The sequence below is a fragment of the Paroedura picta genome, chromosome 4 (genome assembly GCF_049243985.1).
Source record: "Paroedura picta isolate Pp20150507F chromosome 4, Ppicta_v3.0, whole genome shotgun sequence".
In the NCBI taxonomy this organism is placed as follows: domain Eukaryota; kingdom Metazoa; phylum Chordata; class Lepidosauria; order Squamata; family Gekkonidae; genus Paroedura; species Paroedura picta.
This window is the reverse complement of record NC_135372.1, coordinates 33,091,357-33,113,421: the sequence shown is the minus strand read 5'-3', so window position 1 is coordinate 33,113,421 and position 22,065 is coordinate 33,091,357. Positions and strand designations below refer to the sequence as shown.

At 44.6% G+C, this 22,065-nt stretch overlaps 2 protein-coding genes and 1 long non-coding RNA gene across 7 annotated transcripts in view; 1 reads left to right on the top strand and 2 right to left on the bottom strand.

Moving 5' to 3' along the window:
* RXRG (retinoid X receptor gamma) overlaps positions 1-19,111 on the bottom strand; it is a 53,024-nt gene extending 33,913 nt beyond the window's left edge. For 2 of the 5 annotated variants that reach the window (XM_077332267.1, XM_077332271.1), the window contains exon 1: positions 844-1,090. In XM_077332267.1, coding sequence (XP_077188382.1) covers positions 844-892 — 49 coding nt within the window. In that variant the 5' untranslated portion in view covers positions 893-1,090. The other 3 variants (XM_077332269.1, XM_077332268.1, XM_077332270.1) reach the window with 3 other exon arrangements.
* Positions 9,693-10,272, bottom strand: LOC143836738 (thioredoxin-like). The gene has a single exon (XM_077336272.1). The coding sequence runs from the start codon at positions 10,159-10,161 to the stop codon at positions 9,847-9,849; it is 315 nt and encodes a 104-aa protein (XP_077192387.1). The 5' UTR covers positions 10,162-10,272; the 3' UTR covers positions 9,693-9,846.
* The window catches only part of LOC143835112 (uncharacterized), a 22,138-nt gene continuing 10,830 nt past the window's right edge, over positions 10,758-22,065 (top strand). Inside the window, exon 1 of the long non-coding RNA XR_013229995.1 lies at positions 10,758-10,891. This is a non-coding gene — a long non-coding RNA (uncharacterized LOC143835112). The remainder of the gene's footprint in view (positions 10,892-22,065) is intronic.

The following is a 22,065-nucleotide window of genomic DNA, read 5'->3' as shown; positions in this document are numbered from 1 at the left end:
CCCACAGAATGGTCTTTTCCCCAACAAGTTATCTCTGCACAGACAATCTGAGTGTGGAAGAGCAGTCAACCCTATGAACTCCCAATCAATCAATCAAATATTCATTGCAGTCTTTGACCAAAACCAATCGCAATACAGAAAAAGACAACTTTGTATGTTCAAGGACAACCTCAATCAAAGTAAATATGTACAAAAGCATCGATGGACCATCAATGATTTGGATAATTGAATCAGGATGAAGACAAAGATAAAACATTAATTAATTTTTTTATAAAACCTCTCCATCTAAAATGCCAACAATACATAGGTTGAAAAGGTCGAGAACACCAAGCAGAATCCTAAAAACATTTTTGCAGTAAGCCTGTTGAATAAATTAGGACTAGCTTCTGAGTAGACCTCTCTAGGACTGGTCTGCAAATAATATAGGGCAGCATGGATGGAATTCCTAGAATACAATTGGGATGAGATAATCCAATGGATCCCTTTCAGGCTGCTGAAAACCTATTCCGTAGTGGCACCATGAGTTTGGCTGAGGGTCCAGCAGAATTCTAATTCACACACAACATTCACAACATACGCAATCTGCCAGTTTAAGCAACTCCCTGCTTCAAAGTTTAAAGAAACCTCGAAGCCACAATGAGTCACAGTAAAGACCATGGAGTGTTTTCCTAATTAGAAGCCTGTTCCTGTTTTAAGAGGGGCAGAAACTTCCTTCTCTTTTCCTAAATACAAACAGAATGAGGGGGTTTCCCCCTACATTTGCATCTTGCTTTCTGTTCAGGCTGCTGAATCGCCCTCTGCATTGAAAACCAGAAAACTGAAACCGCCCGTGCAAATACTTACTGCCAAAGCCTGTGGGAAACTTAACGAAGTGTGGATAATTCCCATACATGTTTAATCTTCAGCGCATGTCTTCCGCTGGAATTGCAATGATGCCTCTGACTCCTGGAACAGTGGTTGTGTGTGTGTGTGTAGGGGGGGGATATTCAGAGCTGGCTAGCAACCTCAGGGCAAGGAAAGCTCTCTCCAGAAATTCGGTAGCAGCAGCTGCCTGTCAAAGTGAAGCCAAAATCTTGCCAGAGGAAGTCCTGCTTACCCTAAGGCAGTGACGGCTGCTGGCTGGATTTCAGCGCCTGCTCTCCCATTCAGTCCTGGGCAGGGTTTTTCCTCTCTCTCCCTCCTCCCTGAATACTTGTTTTGTGCTCGTGCGCTAGCTTAATCCATCAGCCACAAGACCAATCGATGCCACGCAGCGCTGGTATAGGTCACAAATCAAAAGCGGGGGAGAAATAAATTGGGAGGCGAGGGAAAGGGACTTATCTGAAGTATGTACTAATCAAAAATCAATGCTTGTTTGAACTAATTAATTGAGAGGGCGGCATATGGTCAAACACACAAAGCTGTTGCAACGCTGGTCTCAGAGAATAATCAAATATTATCAGGCCTGAAGTTTTGCTTGATGTAAATGCTTAAGTTTCCAGCAAATACAAGTTGGTCATCTCTTCTGGCAGAGATCGGATGCTTTTAACAATGGTAACAGACAGAAATGGAACAGCCTTTTCTTTCTCTACGTCTCCATGTTGGAAAAGAGGCATCTGTTGATTGTCAACCTGCCCGGGCAAGCGTTAAAGGCAAGCAAGCTCCACCAAAAGAAGAAAAAGAGCTAAGGTTTTGTACCCTGCTTTTTACTACCCCCAGGAGCCTCAAAGCAGCTCTCTCAGACCCACTACCTCACTGGGTGTTTGTTGGGGGGAGAGGAAGAGAAGGTGATTGTAAGACCCTCTGAGACTCTTTTGGGCAGTGAAAAGTGGGGTATAAACCAACCAACTCTTCTTGAGGTACTACATCTGATGAAGTGTGTGTGCACGCAGAAGCTCACACCCTGAATAAAACTTTGTTGGTCTTACTTCGTTTCGCACCCAGCTCACCCAGATCTTGCAAAGCAGTAATTATGATATTGCATATCGCCTGCGACTTCTCAAAAGCTCACAAACTTATTAAACTAACCCAATTCTGAGTTACGATCTTCATGTCTGTTCGGTGTTGTGTGCACATTGCCGAGTACTTTCTAGATGAGGAAAGACAGCCTCTGCTCTGCTTGAAAAGACACTTTATCCTCTTTCATATCATTGTTTTAAAATCCAGTGCGTATTTTCCACTCGCTGAATGAGTCTATTCACAGTAGGGGGCATGTGTGCCTCCTAGACCGTATATTCTGCCATTAGAAGTTTGCAGACAAACAGAGACCAGAGGGAAGAGTCATTTGAATTCTCTTCCATGGCTTGCAAACGTTTCCTCTTTGAAAAGCAGTGAGGTGATAGGTGTTTTCAGTCAGGGCTGAAAAGCTGAGTCTGTTCAGAACGCATAATCTAGTAGTTTCACCTTCACTTTAATCCATGAGAGAGTCAGAGATTGTTGTTGTTGTTAGGTACAAAGTCATGTCCGACCCATTGCGACCCCATGGACAATGATCCTCCAGGCCTTCCTGTCCTCTACCATTCCCTGGAGTCTAAGCTCGCACCGACTGCTTCAGTGACTCCATCCAGCCACCTCATTCTCTGTCGTCCCCTTCTTCTTTTGCCCTCGATCGCTCCCAGCATTAGGCTCTTCTCCAGGGAGTCCTTCCTTCTCATGAGGTGGCCAAAGTATTTGAGTTTCATTTTCAGGATCTGGCCTTCTAAGGAGCAGTCAGGGCTGATCTCCTCTAGGACTGACCGGTTTGTTCGCCTTGCAGTCCAAGGGACTCGCAAGAGTCTTCTCCAGCACCAGAGTTCAAAAGCCTCAATTCTTTGACGCTCAGCCTTCCTTATGGTCCAACTTTCACAGCCATACATTGCAACTGGGAAGACCATTAGGAGTCAGAGATAAGCACGTGCAAAAACCAAAAATTGCACCTTTCGAATTTGTCTGGAAACGATTCGGCCAAATCCGAAACACACAAATATCTTTTTGGATTAATTCAAAAAGTCTCCTTGTTGTGCGCATGCTTCTCCACCCCCCCCCCTTCCCAGGCATCAGTGTGTCTCTGCTACCTGAGAGGGGGGAGAGAAAGAGCACCCACCAAACAGCTGATGATAACAGGCGTCCTACCCACTCCCTTTAAATCCTTCCCCAGCTGGCGGGAGCAGGCAGGGTGCCTGTCATTATCAGCTGTTAGCTGCATGCTCTTTCCCCCACTTTCTCAGGTACTGCCTAAGAAAGCAGGGGGGGGAGGAATTTAAACAACCAAATCAGGGGTAGTCAAACTGCAGCCCTCCAGATGTCCATAGACTACAATTCCCAGAAGCCCCTGCCAGCTAATGCTGGTAGGGGCTTCTGGGAATTGTAGTCCATGGACATCTGGAGGGCCGCAGTTTGACTACCCCTGAACCAAATCATTCACTCTTATTCAGACTGTTCGAATGTAGGGAATGGGCGGTTTGTCTCGGATGAGCTGAAAAAGTACCCAAATCAGCCTTGATTTGGGTATTTTTCAGTTTATCTGAGTCAAACCACCAATGCCTAGTCAGAGATTAGAGAACTGCCAGTGGTAGCTCCACAACATAATATTTCCATGGGATGATCTCACACAGCCATGTCGGATAGTGGTTAGACTGTCAAGCAAGAATCTGAGACATGCAGGTTCAAATGTCCGTTCTTCCTCGAGGCTTTCTGGGTTATCTTGTGTCATGCCTGCTCTTTTGGCCTAACTTGCTGTGAGGAGAAAACCATGAGGAGAAAATGAAAACCAAGGTTGTTGTGAGGAGAAAATGGAAATCCACGAGGAGAAAAGAAACCCTTTTATGTTGGGACCTTTATGCAGAGAATTATGCAGCAGAATTCTCCAATATCCAGGGGAGGAATAAGAAATATTTGCTGGCTGAGGAGTCTGCCAATACTTTGCCACACCTGAACCATCCATAACTGATCAAAGAAGGACAATAAAATCAGAGTCCAGTAGCAACAAAGACCAACAAAGATTTATTCAAGGCGTGAGCTTTCGAGTGCAAGCACTCTTCATCAGACTATGAACTGACCATCATAACAACACTCAATACTTTGACATACCCTGGACTCAACAAGGACAAAGGTTTTTTTTATCTCACTATGCATGCTAACCTTGTTTAACTTGTGTATCCACATTCCTCACAATTTATTTTAATTGGGATTATGTGACTGCTAGTATATAATGTAATTTTGAATTCTACTCTCTGGTCCCAGGACAAGATAGCTGCCAGCTTAGCTTCTACTTGTAGGAATGTTTCACACTGGTATGGAGACAGATGGGGCCAGCAGTAAATAGTAGGGTGGAAGCTTTGACAGTTTTATTTCTGATATATCTTTGTGAACTACAAATGGGTTCGAGGGGTCTGATTGGCTGGTTTGGCAGGGAGTTATCATGTGGCTGTGTTTGGATGCTGTGAAACAATTTACTAATGTAACAGGATTAAATTTTGCTTATATATTCCTACTGTTACAATGGTCAGTTCATAGTCTGAGGAAGAGTGCTTGCACTCGAAAGCTCACGCCTTGAATAAATCTTTGTTGGTCTTTGTTGCTACTGGACTCTGATTTTATTGTGCTACTTCAGACCATCATGGCTACTCATTTGAATCTGATCAAAGGAGGGTTTTTACCCCTCCTTTTGAAAATCGTAAAAAAAACTTGTTATATTCAACTCTATCTGTTATGTTGACCTCTGATGAAGATCAATATAGTTGAAAGGCATTAGGTCTGAACATGTTGGTATTACTGATGTACCTATCAATATGTTTTGTGTGCCAAATAGATACTCTTTTAGGGGCTTTAAACATTTTTGAGCCATAATAATAAATTGTTTATATTTTTCTACATTTGGTTTTAACCCTAAGTTTTTGGTTCTGACCTTGCTCTTTTAGCTTAACTTCTGTGAGGAGAAAACCATGAGGAGAAAAGGAATACCAAGGTCATTGTGAGGAGAAAATGGAAACCATGAGGAGAAAAGGAAACCCATTTACATTGCCGCAAGTTCCTTAGAGGAAAAGTGGGATAAAAATGTATTCAGTAGATAAAATAAAATAATAACGCCCAGTTCAGCCAAAGAATAATCAGACTTTGCAAACAAAATCAGCAGATATTCTCCTGTGTGTTCCACTGATCTCTCTCAGTCAGCGTGAAGGAGGCTAAGCAGATGCTAACCTAGATCTAATTCAAATCAGCCCGATGTAATCCACTTACTTTCTTGGTGCCTCGGCCTCTTTAAGGAGCTCAGACTAGCCCCATCCCCGCTCTTTCCTGACAGAATGGCTTGGTCAGATCAGATACGATCAATAATTGTTCCACACAAACCTCTTCCCATGAAACCTATTCAAACGCCATCATATTTATTTAAAAGCCTTAAAGGTAGCTAACAATAAAAGACATTTAAAAAGGGTCTTTCTATATTTCATAATTAGATTTTTACACTGTTTTTACATATGCTTTAATCTGCCCTAGAAGGATCAGATAGAAATGCTCTTTAGAAACAATTTATGTCACACAAGCTATTTACACCATAACAAAGAGGCAATAGAAAATTAATGTCAGTCAATACCGAAAGAAAAATAAAACTGCACCCATAAACAGTTGGAATGGTTGGAATATCCCTGATCTGTAGTGTGCATGATTCAACAACATAGGAAGAATATCCTACAAGGAGCATTGGAAGAGATGCGTAGTTAGCATATTGGAGATCTGTTAAAAGCATATTTCAATTAGAATGGCCTTGTAGTTTTCGGATAATCTCCTTCAGCATCCTGATTGGCTCAATTGGAGACTTCCTGCCCCCTTGAGCACACTTCCTCCCTGATTGCTTCCAGAACATTTAGTCTGTTAGGACTATCTCTTGCCTATCTACTTTAAAAAATTGTTTCTCTTTTCAATAAAGATCAGTTCCTCTAGAGGAAAGGCAGCTTTGTAGGATGGACTCTATGGTGTCACATCCCTGCTGAGTCCTATCAGGGCAAGCAGAGAAGCAACAGAATGCACCAGTAGCCAGATTTTAGTCAGTTCATTAAATTTTGGAGACATCAAGAGCCCTGGCAGCCATTTGGAGCACCAGCCTGCTTGATTTCAGTAAATGAATGTCTGAATAACGCTGTGGTTCAAAAATTGCTAGAATCATTGGCTTTTTAATGAATTGTTAAATTGTGTGTATTTTCTAATCATTTTGGTTGTTGTGCAGAAACAATTGTGTTTTGCATTGATTAATAAGGTTCTTTGAGAAAAAGGACAAAAAGATTCTTAATCTTTGTCCTGGGTAATCAGTACATGCTTACACTGTGATTGCTGGGCTGTCATACGTTTGTTATCTAACTACTGTGGCTCTGTTTAGACTTTGAGTTCCATCCCTTCAGCATACTCCACCCTACCCCAGGCACCAACTCAAAGGCAATTTCCGCACATCAGTAAAAATAGCATTACGCCAGCTGAATGGTGTAGCGCAAAATCATATCAACTTTACCAGCACCCTCTCACCTTTTTCTGTCTTGCCTTTGTCTGCCTTCTTTTCACACATCTTACCCTCTACTGCCGGAAATGGCAGGAGAGAGCAATGCACCTTGTCCATGACTTGCTTCTGCTTGCCAATCAATTCAGGCAACCAATCCCCTTTCTCCATTTTTAAAGGTCCCGCAATGGTCGCTATTTTTTTTTAATTCATACTTTTCCATTGAAACTCCTATGAATAGAATCATAGGTGAATAGTGGTTTTTGAATGACACCCCTTATGGGATCATGAGTCATTTGATACTTGTCAAAATTAATCTTGTTCCTGATTTTGGGGGGGGGGAGAAAACTTTAGACAGGCATGCTTTTACAACTTTGAAAAAAAACTTTTATTTCTGGCTTTGCCTGCATACTTGTCCGCCTATTCGTTGCTCCAGTAAGTTAGCCAGTTTTAAAAAGAAATTCCCATCCCAGGGAACAAGGGAGAGGCAGGTGGGTGTGAGGGCGGGACAAGACAGGAGCCTTTAGCACGTTTCATAGAATCATAGAGTTGGAAGGGGCCATACAGGCCATCTAGTCCAACCCCCTGCTCAATGCAGGATCAGCCCTAAGCATCCTAAAGCATCCAAGAAAAGTGTGTATCCAACTTTTGCTTGAAGACTGCCAGTGAGGGGGAGTTCACCACCTCCTTAGGCAGCCTATTCCACTGCTGAACTACTCTGACTGTGAAATATTTTTCCTGATATCTAGCCTATATCGTTGTACTTGTAGTTTAAACCCATTACTGCGTGTCCTCTCCTCCGCAGCCAACAGAAACAGCATCCTGCCCTCCTCCAAGTGACAACCTTTCAAATATTTAAAGAGGGCTATCATGTCCCCTCTCAACCTTTTCTCCAGGCTGAATATTCCCAAGTCCCTCAACCTATCTTCATAGGACTTGGTCTCTTGGCCCCAGATCATCTTAATTGCTCTCCTCTGTACCCTTTCAATTTTATCTACGTCCTTCTTGAAGTGAGGCCTCCAGAAATGCACACAGTACCCCAGGTGTGGTCTGACCGTATACAATGGGACTATGACATCTTGTGATTTTGATGTGATGCCCCTATTGATACAGCCCAAAATGGCATTTGCCTTTTTTACCGCTGCATCACACTGCCTGCTCATGTTTAGTTTACAATCCACAAGTTTGAGCCTCCATACCTTCCCTCTGTTTGTTGTCTGCTGCTCGCTCTCTGGTAGCTAGCCCTAAAAGGTTGGGAGATCTACTTTATGTGATTCCCCAACTAGCACTTTAAAATTGTGGAAGTAGCCAGCTGGTAACTGCCCAGACTCTGGATATTAGCGATGTCATAGGGAGGGGTCAGAATATAGCGACTACATTAGGTAAGCATTTCACTACATTTAACGGGTGCGGAAATGCACCAAATCTCCAGGACTTGGGAATCTGTAGACTGGACTGCTGACAGGAGGATACTGGTGGGGAGGGGGACCAAGTCAGCTGGTGGACCCTTAAAACTAGCTTCATGCTGCATTCAAGCCAATGTTTTCCCATGTATCTTAAATACAGCTGTGCCATGAAGTCTGAGCATAGCAAAAGGCACTCTGCTATAAGCTAGACTTGCCTTACTCCAAGTCTGAAGCAGACTTGCCTAACATATCATGCTAAGCTAAGCCAATTAACCAAGCCAGCAGTGGAGTGGGATAAGACAGCGGACTGAAGGCTGATACAATAAACGATAGCCTACAGATAATTCTCTTCAGTAGTCTAGCCTTTCTCTCTCCTTGCACCCAGCTCACCCAGATCTTGCAAAGCAGTAATTATGATATTGCAGCAAAGTTTAACAATCATTCTCTCTCTGTTCCTCTCCTCAGCTCCCTATGTTCCAGTCCTGAAACAGGGTTGGGCAGCGAGCTATTTATCATTTTTTGCTGCCCCACACAGAGCAACAAAAACAGGGAAATAGCTCCCACCCAACACTGTTTAGGGAAGCCTTTTTCAACCTCTTGACTGTGGAAGAACCCCTGAAATATTATTCAGGCTATGAGGAGCACTGGGAGCAGGCCGGAAGTGAAGCCAGCTGGCCACACCTCCCTGTCACTCCCGAGGAAGACTGAGTGGGAGAGGAAGGATGTGGTTTGAGGCAGGAGTACACATCCGGGCTCCTCCCCCTTTCTCAGGCACATTAACCTTGTGAAAACACCACCAATACCAGGTCAATGGAAGCAGCGGGTTCTCTGCTTTGATGGCAATGTTGGGAATAGCATGTGTCCATTAAGGCAGGATATAGGAGGAAAGCCTGGGGAACTCTCACAGAGATATAAAATAAGTGAGGTTGGGTCTTGCGTTTATAGTTGTCTTTCTTACGGAGTTTCATTTCAAGGAAACCTACTTCTTTCCACATAATGTGTTTAGAGGAGGGGTGTTAAAGAGATACCTGCTGAAAACACATTAATGAAATGAACGCCTGAGGCCCCAGGAGCTAATTCCATTACAAAGTGTGGCACGTTGAACCAATGAGATCTCAGGAACACTTGTAAAAGGAGATGTGGCTATCTCCCAGAGCCCCCATCTGTTCAAGTGCATCTTGACTTCAGGGGGGGGAAAACTAGTCTAGTTTTGCTCTCCTCTGTGCAGAGTAAAGCACCCAGCTTAAAAGCACATCAATAAAACAAGGACCTAAAGAGGCACTGGGAAATTCCTTCTTTACACAATGTACCAAGACATCCCCAGACACAGAGATCATTCAGAAACTATTTACACCTTGGGAAAGCTTTAGTTTCTATATTAATCCCCTGATCATTCCTTGGGTGCTAATGAGTCGTGTCATTGAGTCGTCTTATGCTCACCTAAGAACCTCCTGCAGATCTGCCCCAGTTGTGGGTGCAGTTTGCAACAAATCTCCATGATCAGACATAAAGGGTGATAGAAGGGTCTTTCTGACAAGTTCAGTGAAGAGAAAAGGGTAGAGAAAGGTTGCTATCCTCTTTGGCAGGGGTAGTTAACCTGCGGTCTTCCAAATGTCCATGGACTACAATTCTCATGAGCCCCTGCTAGCAAACGCTAGCAGGGGCTCATGGGGATTGTAGTCCATGGACATCTGGAGGACCACAGGTTGACTACCCCTGCTCTTTGGTACTGCTGCTATATGATATTCACAATGCATTCATATATGAGTAATATTGATGCGTGCATGCGTTCATCTGCCACAAGTGTGTGGAAGTGTGAAGTGCTGTCAAGTCACTTCTGTTTTTTTTTTTTTCCTGTTTATACATTTTTATTTTTCATTTACAGTAGGAAGAGACAAAGAATTCAGACACATCTTCTAACTTGATCACTTTGCTGTGTAGAAAAGGCTATAATTTATAACAGTCAGCAATTCATGAACAGAACAACGCCCACGGTTACTTAAACCTCTTAATGGTTTCTTCCAGCTTCTCTTTGTTTGCACCAGAGAACTCATGCACCTTTACGTTATTCTTGTAGAACTGGAATGTCGGCATGCACTTCACATCACAGTGGGCGGCCACATCCTGAGCGTCATCCACGTCAATTTCAATGAACAGTACATCTGGGTACTTTTCACAAAGACTATGGAAGAAAGGCTTAATCATTTTGCATGGCCCACACCAAGTCGCCGAGAAGTCGACAACGATAAGCTTTGGACCAGCATCACGCAACTGCATCTGAAAGTCATTCAGGTTTCCTATGGACTGCATCGTCTCTGCCCGCGCCCCGAGTTCGTTCGTGCTGCCAACACCCGGAGCCGCCGCTGCCACTACTGCCGCCTCCTCCTCTGTCGCGACGGCTGCTGAAGCGCTCTCAAGTCACTTCTGATTTTTGATAGCTATTTTAGGTAAAGGTAAAGGTATCCCCTGTGCAAGCACCGAGTCATGTCTGACCCTTGGGGTGACGCCCCCTAGCGTTTTCATGGCAGACAAGGTTGCAGCAAGGCTGCAAGGGGAAGCCCTAACTTCTCTCAGCAGAAGCTCCAGAAGTCCTAATTTCTCTCGGCAGAAATTTCCTCTTGGATTTATTCCCCCTCCTCTGCTGTCTCCAATCCCTTTGAGTTCAGTAAGATTTTAAACAGTTCCTCAGGGCCTCTGCCAGGTATTTGGTTGAGGTCGACCTAAACCAACCACTTCCCACTGGCCCCTGAGCCTCCTTCCTATGGCAACCACTGCCGATTCGTCCAACCCACAGGGTCATCAGTATGCGTTAGTTGACTTGACTTAATGTTCTACCCACTGTTCCACCGTTCTACTACATCATCTACTGTTACCATGGTGTTATTATTGTTATAAATGTTGAGTTATCTTTATCATTCCTGTTTTATGTAAACTGCCTGAGCTTTCCGGGAGAGCAGTATATAAATAAACAAACAAATTTGACGATGTCCCAAACAGATGCAGCTGAACATCTTGCAGGTGATCATCATACCTGCACCAGGTGAGCTAAACTGTCAAACTGATTCAGTGCAAAATCTGTGGCACCCCTCGTAACAATAGTTTATGATTCCCACTTTTTCTTTTCTGTCCTTGGCCCGGTGTCTATACTAGGCATTCCAAACATTAGCAAGTGAAACTCTTCCTGGCATGGAAATCACATCAGAAGGGCAGCTTAACAGAAATTGATCAAGGGGCAACAGTGCCATCAGTAAAACTGTGACAAACCTAGCAAGTGGGAACTTGCCTTGTGCAAACCCAGGCTGATTTACTAAAAGAGAAAAGCCAAGGGATATTTCGAGCTTGCTTGGCGTATGGTCTCTAGGCAGATTTCTCTTTTTACCACTTTTTCTCCTTCTCACATTCCCCTCCTCTTCTTTGCTGGAAAAAAGCAATGTCTACCACAGGGATTCCTAACCAGGGGTCTCTGGACCCCTGGGGGAAGTGAGAGCTCTGAAGGGGGTCTGTAGGAGTTCTGAAGGGGTGTGGTATAGGGGGGAGGGATCTGGGCTGTCTTCTCAGCTCCTGCTCTTCTTTCCAGCCTCCATGAGGCAGAGACACCATAGTAGCAGTAAAGGCAGGGGGAGGGAGCAGAAGGGAAGCTAAGGGTGCAGGTAGTGATGTCACTTCAGGGGGTGTGGCTGGGGCCATGTCCAGCTGACATCACTTGCAGGGCTCCTTGAAATCAGAAGCATTATTTCAGGGGCTCCTCCACAACCAAAAGGTTGAAAAAAGCTAGTCTGATGTACAAAGAAGGAAAAGATGACCCTACAGGGGCAGCAAGAAGGCAATTAGATAGTGAGGTCAGCACTGTCTCTCCTGTTAAGCTTCATTTCTTGTCTGTCTCCAAATTGTTATTCATGGGGCAGTTTCCTGCTTCTTCTCAGAAGTGCCACACTCCATCTCCTCTTGCAGCTGGAGATGCAATTAGGGCATCTCGTTCCTATCAAGTATTTTAATTCTAGTAAATCTTAGTCTGCTCTTTAATCAGGTTGTGTACCGTTGCGGTGTTCATTACTCTGTCAACATTTTTGTCCCAGTACCATTGATGTCCATGGTCAGTCACACAGCTGTTACCAGCTCAAAAATAAAAATTGAGATGGGTTCTTTAACATTACAGTTGAAGCTTATTAAGAAATCAATTTGATGATTGCTTCCACTGGTTTCAACTGGAAGCATATTCTGAATCACCTCCCATTCTCAGTCAGGATAGATGGTAGCTCTTGCTCTTTATCCCAGCCTAGCAGACACACAGACTCAGAGAATAAAATAATTCCTGCGGAAGCAGAAGCCTTGTCAGTATAAAACCAGAACCCTCTTCCAAAGACAAAGAGCTTGGGAGAAAGTAAGACATGCTGTGAACAGAAATGTAAACTGGGATAAACCTGTAAGAAGATCAGCTGACTGTACTGGTTCAATGTCATCTCTGTCAGACATGTATCTCCCTTTGCTTGCCCTTTCTGCTGGGGAAATGAAACCAGAATATAACTGTCTGATTAGAAGGTTTCTGTCTGCTCCAAAATATAAGACATGATTCAGATTTGATGCTCGTGGTGACTCCATTATGCGGATGACAAAATCTACACAATAGGGCTACGGAGGAGTCGAGAAAACACAGGGGAGTTGGGCAAGAAAAAAAACAAAAACATTTACAACATCATAAAAATAAGATTAAGCCTCAGTTTTTTTAATAGTGACTATGATTTTCCTAGCATTCGCTTCTACATAACTTCTGCAGTTCATATGAGTATCTGAAACTACCTTTTCCTACTCCAGCTAGCTGTTTCAGACAACCAGTACTGGCACTGTGACCTCAGATGCTTTTAATCAGGGCTTTTACCTGAAAACTTTTGGAATTCAAGTACATATTCTGTCAATGGCCTGTAGCCTCCCCCCAAATCAATTCCAGAACAAGAGAGAGGGCTAAAGAATCATAGAATCATAGAATCATAGAGTTGGAAGGGGCCATACAGGCCATCTAGTCCAACCCCCTGCTCAACGCAGGATTAGCCCTAAGCATCCTAAAGCATCCAAGAAAAGTGTGTATCCAACCTTTGCTTGAAGACTTCCAGTGAGGGGGAGCTCACCACCTCCTTAGGCAGCCTATTCCACTGCTGAACTACTCTGACTATGAAAAACTTTTTCCTGATATCTAGCCTATATCGTTGTACTTGAAGTTTAAACCCATTACTGCGTGTCCTCTCCTCTGCAGCCAGCAGAAACAGCATCCTGCCCTCCTCCAAGTGACAACCTTTCAAATACTTAAAGAGGGCTATCATGTCCCCTCTCAACCTCCTTTTCTCCAGGCTGAACATTCCCAAGTCCCTCAACCTATCTTCATAGGGCTTGGTCCCTTGGCCCCAGATCATCTTCGTCGCTCTCCTCTGTACCCTTTCAATTTTATCAACGTCCTTCTTGAAGTGAGGCCTCCAGAACTGCACACAGTACTCCAGGTGTGGTCTGACCAGTGCCGTATACAATGGGACTATGACATCTTGTGATTTTGATGTGATGCCTCTGTTTATACAGCCCAAAATGTCATTTGCCTTTTTTACCGCTGCATCACACTGCCTGCTCATGTATAGTTTACAATCCACAAGTACCCCAAGGTCTCGTTCACACACAGTGCTACCTAGAAGCGTATCCCCCATCCAGTAGGCATGCTTTTCATTTTTCTGACCCAGATGCAGAACTTTACACTTATCTTTATTAAATTGCATCTTGTTCTCATTTGCCCATTTTTCCATTGTGTTCAGATCTCGTTGAACTCTGTCTATCTTCCGGAGTATTTGCCAGTCCTCCCAATTTGGTGTCATCTGCAAACTTGATGAGTAGTCCCTCCACCCACTCATCTAGATCATTAATAAATATGTTAAAGTACCGGACCAAGCACCGAGCCCTGAGGTACCCCGCTACTCACCTCTCTGCAGTCTGATGAAACACCATTGACAAGAACTCTTTGAGTGCGGTTCTCTAACCAATTCCCTATCCTCCTAACGATCTGAAAATCCAGATTGCAGTCCTTCAACTTATCCATCAGAACATCATGGCGAACCTTGTCAAAAGCTTTACTAAAATCCAGGTAAATGACATCAACCAAATTTTCCCAATCCAGCAAACCTGTTACTTGGTCAAAAAAGGAAACTAGGTTGGTCTGGTAGGACCTGTTGGAGACAAATCCATGCTGACTTCCTTGGATCACCAAATTGTCCTCCAGATGTTTGCAGATCCTCTTTAATATCTGCTCCGTTATCTTCCCCACAACAGAGGTCAGACTCACTGGTCTGTAGTTTCCCGGGTCATCCTTCCTCCCTTTTTTGAAGATTGGAATAACGTTTGCTCTTTTCCAGTCCTCCGGGACATCTCCAGTCCTTAAAGGGGTTCCGAAGATGATGGACAAGGGCTGTGCAAGTTCTCTGGAAAGTTCTTTGAGTATTCTCGGGTGCATTTCATCTGGACCAGGGGATTTGAACTCATCCAGTGCAGCTAAATGCCTCTCGACAACCTCTCTATCCATGTTAACCTGCCACCCAGACAGTTCCTTTGGCTACAGCCATCTCTAGATGTGCCTAAACACTTTGACCTGTGGGAAAAAACAGATGTAAAATAGGCACTAAGCCTTTCTGCTTTCTCTGCATCTTTCGTTAGAGTTTGTCCATCCGCACCCAACAGTGAGCCTATTGCCTCCTTTACTTTACGTTTGCTCCTCACATAACTGAAAAATCTTTTCTTGTTACAATGGGCTTCCCTGGCCAATCTTAGCTCACTCTCAGCTTTGGCCTTTCTGATGATTGATCTACAGTGCCTAGTAACCTGTAGGTACTCTTCTTTAGAGCTCTGTCCTTCCCTCCATTTCCTGAACAAGAAGAAAAGGAGTTGGTTTTTATAAGGCGCTTTTCTCTACCTCAAAGTGGCTTACCATCGCCTTCCCTTCCTCTCCCCTCAACAGACTCCCTGTGAGGTAGGAGAGGGTGAGAGACCTCTGACAGGACTACTTGGTTAAAACAGCTCTAACAGTACTGAGACAGGCCAAAGGTGACCCAGCTGGCTGCATGTGGAGGAGCAGGGAGTCAAACTTTGCTCGCCAGATTAGAAGCCGCCACTCTTAAACACTACACCAAGCTGGCTCTCTAAGAACGCTGTGGCCATTACTGAAAAACAGTCTCAAGTGGAACAGCATGAAGATGGCATGGGAAACGAGCCACTGGTGGAAGAAAGGATACAGAAAACTCCATGCATGGAAGCTCCATTGCCAATGCACATTCCCCCAGATTTGCAGCAGTGACAACAACAATGTGCAGAATCTTTGCCATGTGGAAGCAGCCCATGGAAATAGTTCCATACTTCAAGGCAGGTCCTGGTTTGGTCTGCCTGGTCAGAAGTGCTTGGTGCAATGCTGGTTTGGCCCTCTTGTCATAAGAACCAGACAAGGAGTGCATCTTGTCCAGTCCAGCATCCTGTTTCACAAGAGTGACCAGCCAGTTGCCCCAAACGGCCAAACAAACAAGCCATAGTGGCCAAGACCTTCCAAACAATGCTGCCTTTTAGCACTCATATCCAGGGCTTTGCTGTCTCTGTACTTTACATATGACGGCGGGTAGCCAGTGATGGAACGGACTTATCTTCCATTTGCTAGCTTTGCTTTCAAGCTCTGCATGAAGGAGCCTCCCTGCAACATTCAGGCTCAACAATGCACTCCCCTCCTTTGCAGAGCCAAAGAAAAGGGGGAGAGAGCCACTAGAATGCTAAAATATATCCCGAGGCAGGAAAAAAAATGCATTCAGAGCCCAGGCTGGCAAAATTGAGTCAATGGCATGCTTTCTGTGCCACAGAGCTGCCGACAATCCCATCTTTTGTGAGAGTCAAAGAATCACCCCCTATGTGTCGCACGGACTCTTCTTTGCCAGAGTGGAAAGGTCACGAAGAAGCATGTAATGGAAAGACATGCAACAAACTTTTCCCTGGGAGGAGGAATGGGGAGGGGAGGGAGAGAATCACCAGATGAGGTCTCTGCAAAATTATCTCTGATTCTTGGCTTTTGGAAGGATCAGTCTCCTTTCAGTAGGGTTACCACTGGATGAGTGTCCTTTCAGTAGGAGGAGATCAACCTCCAGGTGGAGCCTGAAATATTACAGAGATTTCGGCAGATTCTGGTGGCAGAATTTACAGCATCACATCCCTGCTGATCTCCCTCTCTTCTTCAAACTCAGCCTCCTCTAGGCACCATTCCCAAATCTTAGAATTTTGCATGCTGGAGTTCGCAACCTGACCTTTGTGGCATAAAAGAGCATTAAGAGCTGGCAGCCAAAATCTGCTAAGGGCCCCCAGGCCCAAGGAGATAAAACTGGCATCAACCAAATCCAATGTCTTTTTGGACTCAAATAGACCAGAGGGGGCCTGTAAAACAGAGCTATATCAGGCTGTCCACCAGGTCTATGGTTGAGGCAAGAAGAGTAACATCTGGACCTCCCTGTCAAAAAGCCACCCACAATTAGACAACCCCTCCAAGCTCTGTGCAGTCCTCATAGGGACACATTTTTAGAGGAGGCGGTTTTTATTATTGCATTGCTGTAAAAATATTTTTATATGTTATCTCTGTTGTCTGTTTCAAAGAGTGTATAATAGGCCAAACAATTATGTGCATGACTTAGAACTAAGTTTCTTTATGTTCAGCAGCCTTACTCCCACGTATGCTGTGAACTGTATTTAAAAGAGTTTTTTTTAAAACCTATCAGCAGTTATCATTGAGAGAGAAACGGAACACCCTGTTCACTTTGAATCATCTCAGTTCACTCTAAAGCTTAAGTTTTTCTCGGAACAATGACCGGGAGGAAGAATTATATCCAGCATCCATGTGGCAAACATTTATTCACCTACCACATGAGATCCCAGAGGAGCACATAATGTTTCTCTGACCATTAGTAACTGAAGGTCCTTTAAAGCAGACTAATGTGGAAACGTGATATTTACTCACATCATAGAATCATAGAGTTGGAAGGGGCCCTACAGGCCATCTAGTCCAACCCCCTGCTCTACGCAGGATCAGCCCTAAGTATCCTAAAGCATCCAAGAAAAGTGTGCATCCAACCTTTGCTTGAAGACTGCCAGTGAGGGGGAGTTCACCACCTCTTTAGGCAGCCTATTCCACTGCTGAACTACTCTCACTGTGAAAATGTTTTTCCTGATATCTGGCCTATATCGTTGTACTTGAAGTTTAAACCCATTACTGCTTGTCCTCTCCTCTGCAGCCAACAGAAACAGCATCCTGCCCTCCTCCAAGTGACAATCTTTCAAATACTTAAAGAGGGCTATCATGTCCCCTCTCAACCTCCTTTTCCCAAGGAGGGAACATTCCCAAGTCCCTCAACCTATCTTCATAGGGCTTGGTCCCTTGGCCTCTTGGTCATGTCAGACTTGGAACTTAGATAGTCTTGCTTTTACAAGAATTTAGTGAATGAAATCACAAGGATCATTCTTTTTCTGCAATCATAATGGATTTTATTGTGAGTTGTCTGACAGAGGTTCTATTCACACATTATACCAACCCATGGTTAAGGGAGAGAAACTATAGTTTATTCTGTTACCTGAATTTTTAGTTATCAAAAATAAAGGGTGAGGCACCAACATCCAAAAGGTAGACCCAATAACTTGTAGTCCTCATTTAACAGAAAATTCTTCATGCATTTTGATGTTGTTCAACACTTGCATGGATATTTACTGCATTTCCTCCTGGTGGGGCTTACATAGATGAGATACATCATCAGCATTGATAAACCAAGGGGATTAGAGTGCTGATTAAACAGGAAATTATAACAGTACTAAGTTATGATTTGCTGTCTGTAAATTTTAATGTCTGTAAATTCAAATATGCCATGAGTTCTAAGTTATATGCTGGATCCCACAGCAGGTTTCTCTGTGCATAACTCTGTCTGACCAAGAAGAAGCAGCAAAATTACTCCTTATTGTCTGCTTGTACTAAGCAAAAGTGATTCCGTGACTTAGCAAAAGGTATTTCGTCTGATACCATTTCAAAAGCTGATGAAAAGAATTCATATAAATCATTTTGCTGTACACCCTTTTGCTCTACATGCACATTATTATCACATCAAAATATGCATGAGTGGTGTGTATTACTCCAGATATTGTAACATCATTTGAGAAAGTGGGATAGCCCAAAAGAAATTGCCTTTTCCACTCATGCATCATGGACCCAACTCTATGGCTAGCCCAAACCATGATTTGTTCTTATATCATAACTGAGGCATTATTACACTTGTAAACCAATTGAACCATTCCAGACTGATTCATGCATTACAAAGACCTCATCTCCTTTATATATGCATACTGGTTTCTGTTGTTTCGATGTGTGCTGTAATTTCTATGTATGGAATGTAATTCTCAGGCATATGTAGAAGAAGAAGAAGAGTTGGTTCTTCTATGCCGCTTTTCTCTACCCAAAGAAGTCTCAAAGCGGCTTACAATTGCCTTCCCTTTCCTCTACCCAGAACAGACACCCTGTGAGGTGGGTGAGGCTGAGAGAGCCCTGATATCACTGCTTGGTCAGAATAGCTTTATCAGTGCTGAGTGAGCCCAAGGTCATCCAGCTGGCTGCATGTGGGGGAGTGCAAAATTGAACCCAGCTTGCCAGATTAGAAGTCCGCACTCCTAACCACTACACCTATGAACAATTTAGATTGGAATCAGGACATGTAGGGAGAGGAGGCTTAAGCCTTTCCCCTTATGCTATTTTCCCCAACCAGCCAAGGGAACTGCGTTATGCCTCTTTAAGAAAACTTACATCTACAGATACTAGTCAGCCAGAACGGAGGAATAAATCATCCATTGTAGGATGGTGGTGGAAACTGCTATCAAGTGGTAGCCAACTTATGATGACCCTATATGGTTTTCAAGAAAAAATGCCCAAAGGTGCCTTGCCATTGCCTACCTCTGAGTAGCAACCTTGAACTTCCTTGGCAGTCTTCCATCCACGTAGTAGCCAGGACTGACCCCACTTAGCTTGCAGAGAAACAACAGGCAGACAGAGAAAGAATCAAAATATCATTTCAAAGTCCAGATACCAGTTAAAGCACACTCACAGCTTCACATCCAAAGGGAAACCAAAAAGCAGAGCTCAAGAGCACAGACCAGGGTCACAGACGAGGGAGACAATCAGGAATACAGACTGTGAAGGAACTATCAGAAAAGTTACTCCCACACAGCCACTCCCTTGTTTGCTACATCAGGCTAAACACCTGCCAGCCATTTCAGCCCTGCTCCTGCAAACACTCATCCTCATTGCTGATGTGGAACCTGTGTTGTGCTGCCAATCTGACACTGAGCTTTTCATCCTGCAGCTCTCCTCCTATGTTGTCCCTGAGTCTCTGTGACAGGGGAGATGAACTGGCTGGCAGATGACTCTCTGTTGCCTACTCAGGGCTGCAAGGCCTACTCAGGGCCTACTCAGGGGCTGCAAGGCCATTGTACTGGGACTTGATTGCAGATCCAGGTCTGGCTCCTCAGAGGCTGCCTCCTCCTGCAGTGTCTCTGTAACCGGTTGTAGGTTTCGGTCAGGTCTGCTGGCTGCCTCTTCCTGAGAGGAGTTGTCGGCATCACTGGGTTCTGCTGGAGTTGGCTGGCCCATGACACTGAGATATGGTGAGATCAGGCTAACCTGAGCCATCCAAGTCACGGCTTTTGAGATTCAGGTTGCTCAAACGCCTGTTAGTTCAGCTCATCAGCCAGTGGCAAACAGGGAGACAGTTGTCTGCCAATCAGTTCGCTGTTCACAAGCAGTTCAAGCCTCTTTGTCAGGTTACTTTTCAGGAATTCTCTGAGTACAGTATGCCACAGAGCAGGCGTGGCCAAACTGTGGCTCTCCAAATGTCCATGGACTATACTTCCCACAAGCTCCTACCAGCAATTTGGCCACCCCTACCATAGAGTGAACAGCAGAGTCTCACACATGTGCATTCTCACTGACCCCCAGTGGCAATGAAAATTCCCCACTTCAAGGAAAGGCAACTTCACAACCACAGGTATTGCACAGGTGCAAAGCATTTCAGCCGCTGAATGAGATTGGTTGTGCAGTACACAGGTGATTATAGCCATTGGTATATGTGACTACCAAATACATTTGCAGTGGAATCTGTGGCATCTCTGCTGGAGATGTTATAGGTAAATAATATGATATCCTGTCATAAGGCAGGGGATATATTATACTTCGTGTTTCCAGTATGGTGTAGTGATTAAGAGCTGCAGCTTTTAATCTGAAGAGCTGGGTTTGATTCCCCACTTCCCCAGATACAGCCAGCTGGGTGAACTTGGACTAGACACAGTCCTGTTAGAGCTGTTCTCACAGAGCAGGTCTCTCAAAGCTCAGCTCCACCTACCTCACAGGGTAGCTGTTGTGGGGAGAGGAAGGGAAGGTGATTGTAAGCTGTTCCAAGACTCCTTCGGGTAGTGAAAAGCAGGGTATAAAACCAAACTCTTCTTCTGACCAATAGCATGCATTGGTGGGAAGATCCAATTGTTTGCTACCGTATATAAATTGGGGTTGTTCAGGGGGTTTCTTGGTTCACTTGGGCTTAGTTCAGTACTTCTTTTACTGTGCTTGAGTTTTAATAAAGAGCTCAAATCACTCTCGGTGTCCAGGGCCACCTCTAAACCCACAGATTTAACATATTCCATACTCCAAAGGAAGATCCTCTTGTGGCGCAGAGTGGTAAGGCAGCAGACATGCATTCTGAAAGCTCTGCCCATGAGGCTGGGAGTTCAATCCCAGCAGCCGGCTCAGCCTTCCATCCTTCCGAAGTTGGTAAAATGAGTATCCAGCTTGCTGGGGGGTAAACGGTGATGACTGGGGAAGGCACTGGCAAACCACCCTGTATTGAGTCTGCCATGAGGGCATCACCCCAAGGGTCAGACATGACCCAGTGCTTGCACAGGGGATACCTTTACTTTTACCTTTTTATACTCCAAAGGAAGGGATCTCCTTGGAGCACCCATTGTCCTGCCCTCTGCAAGGAGCCACAAGCAAGGAAAGGGCAATCAATATGCAAATGGATGTAAGCTAGTCCATGGCTGAAAGAGGAAACACAGGTCAGGAAGTGCCCAGTGCTAAAGAGGCCTGTGAAGGAAATGCTTATTGGCAGAAATGACACAGCCATTATGTCATCCTCCCCTGTGCAGCAAAAGAAGGAGCTGGACTCTTCTGCTCTAAAAGCTGCATTGGGCTCCAAGGATAACTCACATGGATCTTGGAAAGGTCACCAAAGAAAACTGTGTGGGGCCTCCTCTATGGGATCAGATTGGGTTGCCAACTCTGGTTTGTGAAATACCTAGAGACTTTGGGGGTAGAGCCAAGATTGGGCAGATTTGGGGCAGGGTTCTGATTGTGTTCTAATTCTATGGAGTCCATCATCCAAAGTAGACTTTTTCTCTAGAGGAACTGATCTCTTTGGTCTGGAGATGACCTGTCATTCTGGGGGATCCCCAGGTTCCATCCAGGGACTGGTGTTCCTACTGCAGATGCTTCTGTGGATGAGATACAGGTACAGGTCTAAGCAGCATGGCCATCCCTTGAGGTTGCATCTCAGTCCTTAAGTGCCCTATAGGCTGCACGGCACCTAAGATGAATAGATGCCAGTTGAAAATGTGTTTGTTTTTTAAGCTGACTCAGAAGCCAGCTAGCTGAAATCTTGCACGATGCAAGTGTTTAAAGAATAGCTAAACAAAATGCTGTCTCAGATCTGATCATTTCAAATCTTTGTGGTTTGGGAAAGCCACCTTGTTCTATTTGGAATCTCACAAAGTGACTGCAGATAGTTTCTTCAGAATTCTGACGGCCTATAAATGTTATCATTGCCATGGTCTAGAAAAGTGATTCTCGGTGTGGCCTTCATTGGTGCGATGTAACCCAACAGCATGTTTCCTAATGCCAGCTTGCTTCTTCTCCAGGCTCCAAGCCCAAATCCCCTAGAATTCTCCAGCCTAGACCTGGCAATCCTAGTTTCAACCCCAGTCCTCCTGTGGGTGCCTTTACTGTGGCTTCAGGTTTGAATGTGACACTTTGCTAAACTTACAGAGCTCAGCTAAACCAACAAGACCCAGACTCAGAGGGCAATTCCGCACCAGCAGCACCACTCTGGGCTGCCACTGGTGCATTGTGGTGGAGCTGCA

What these genes read in the sequence shown, in the direction of transcription:
- LOC143836738 (XM_077336272.1), bottom strand. Translation starts at nt 10,161, where the DNA reads ATGCAGTCCATAGGAAACCTGAATGACTTTCAGATGCAGTTGCGTGAT.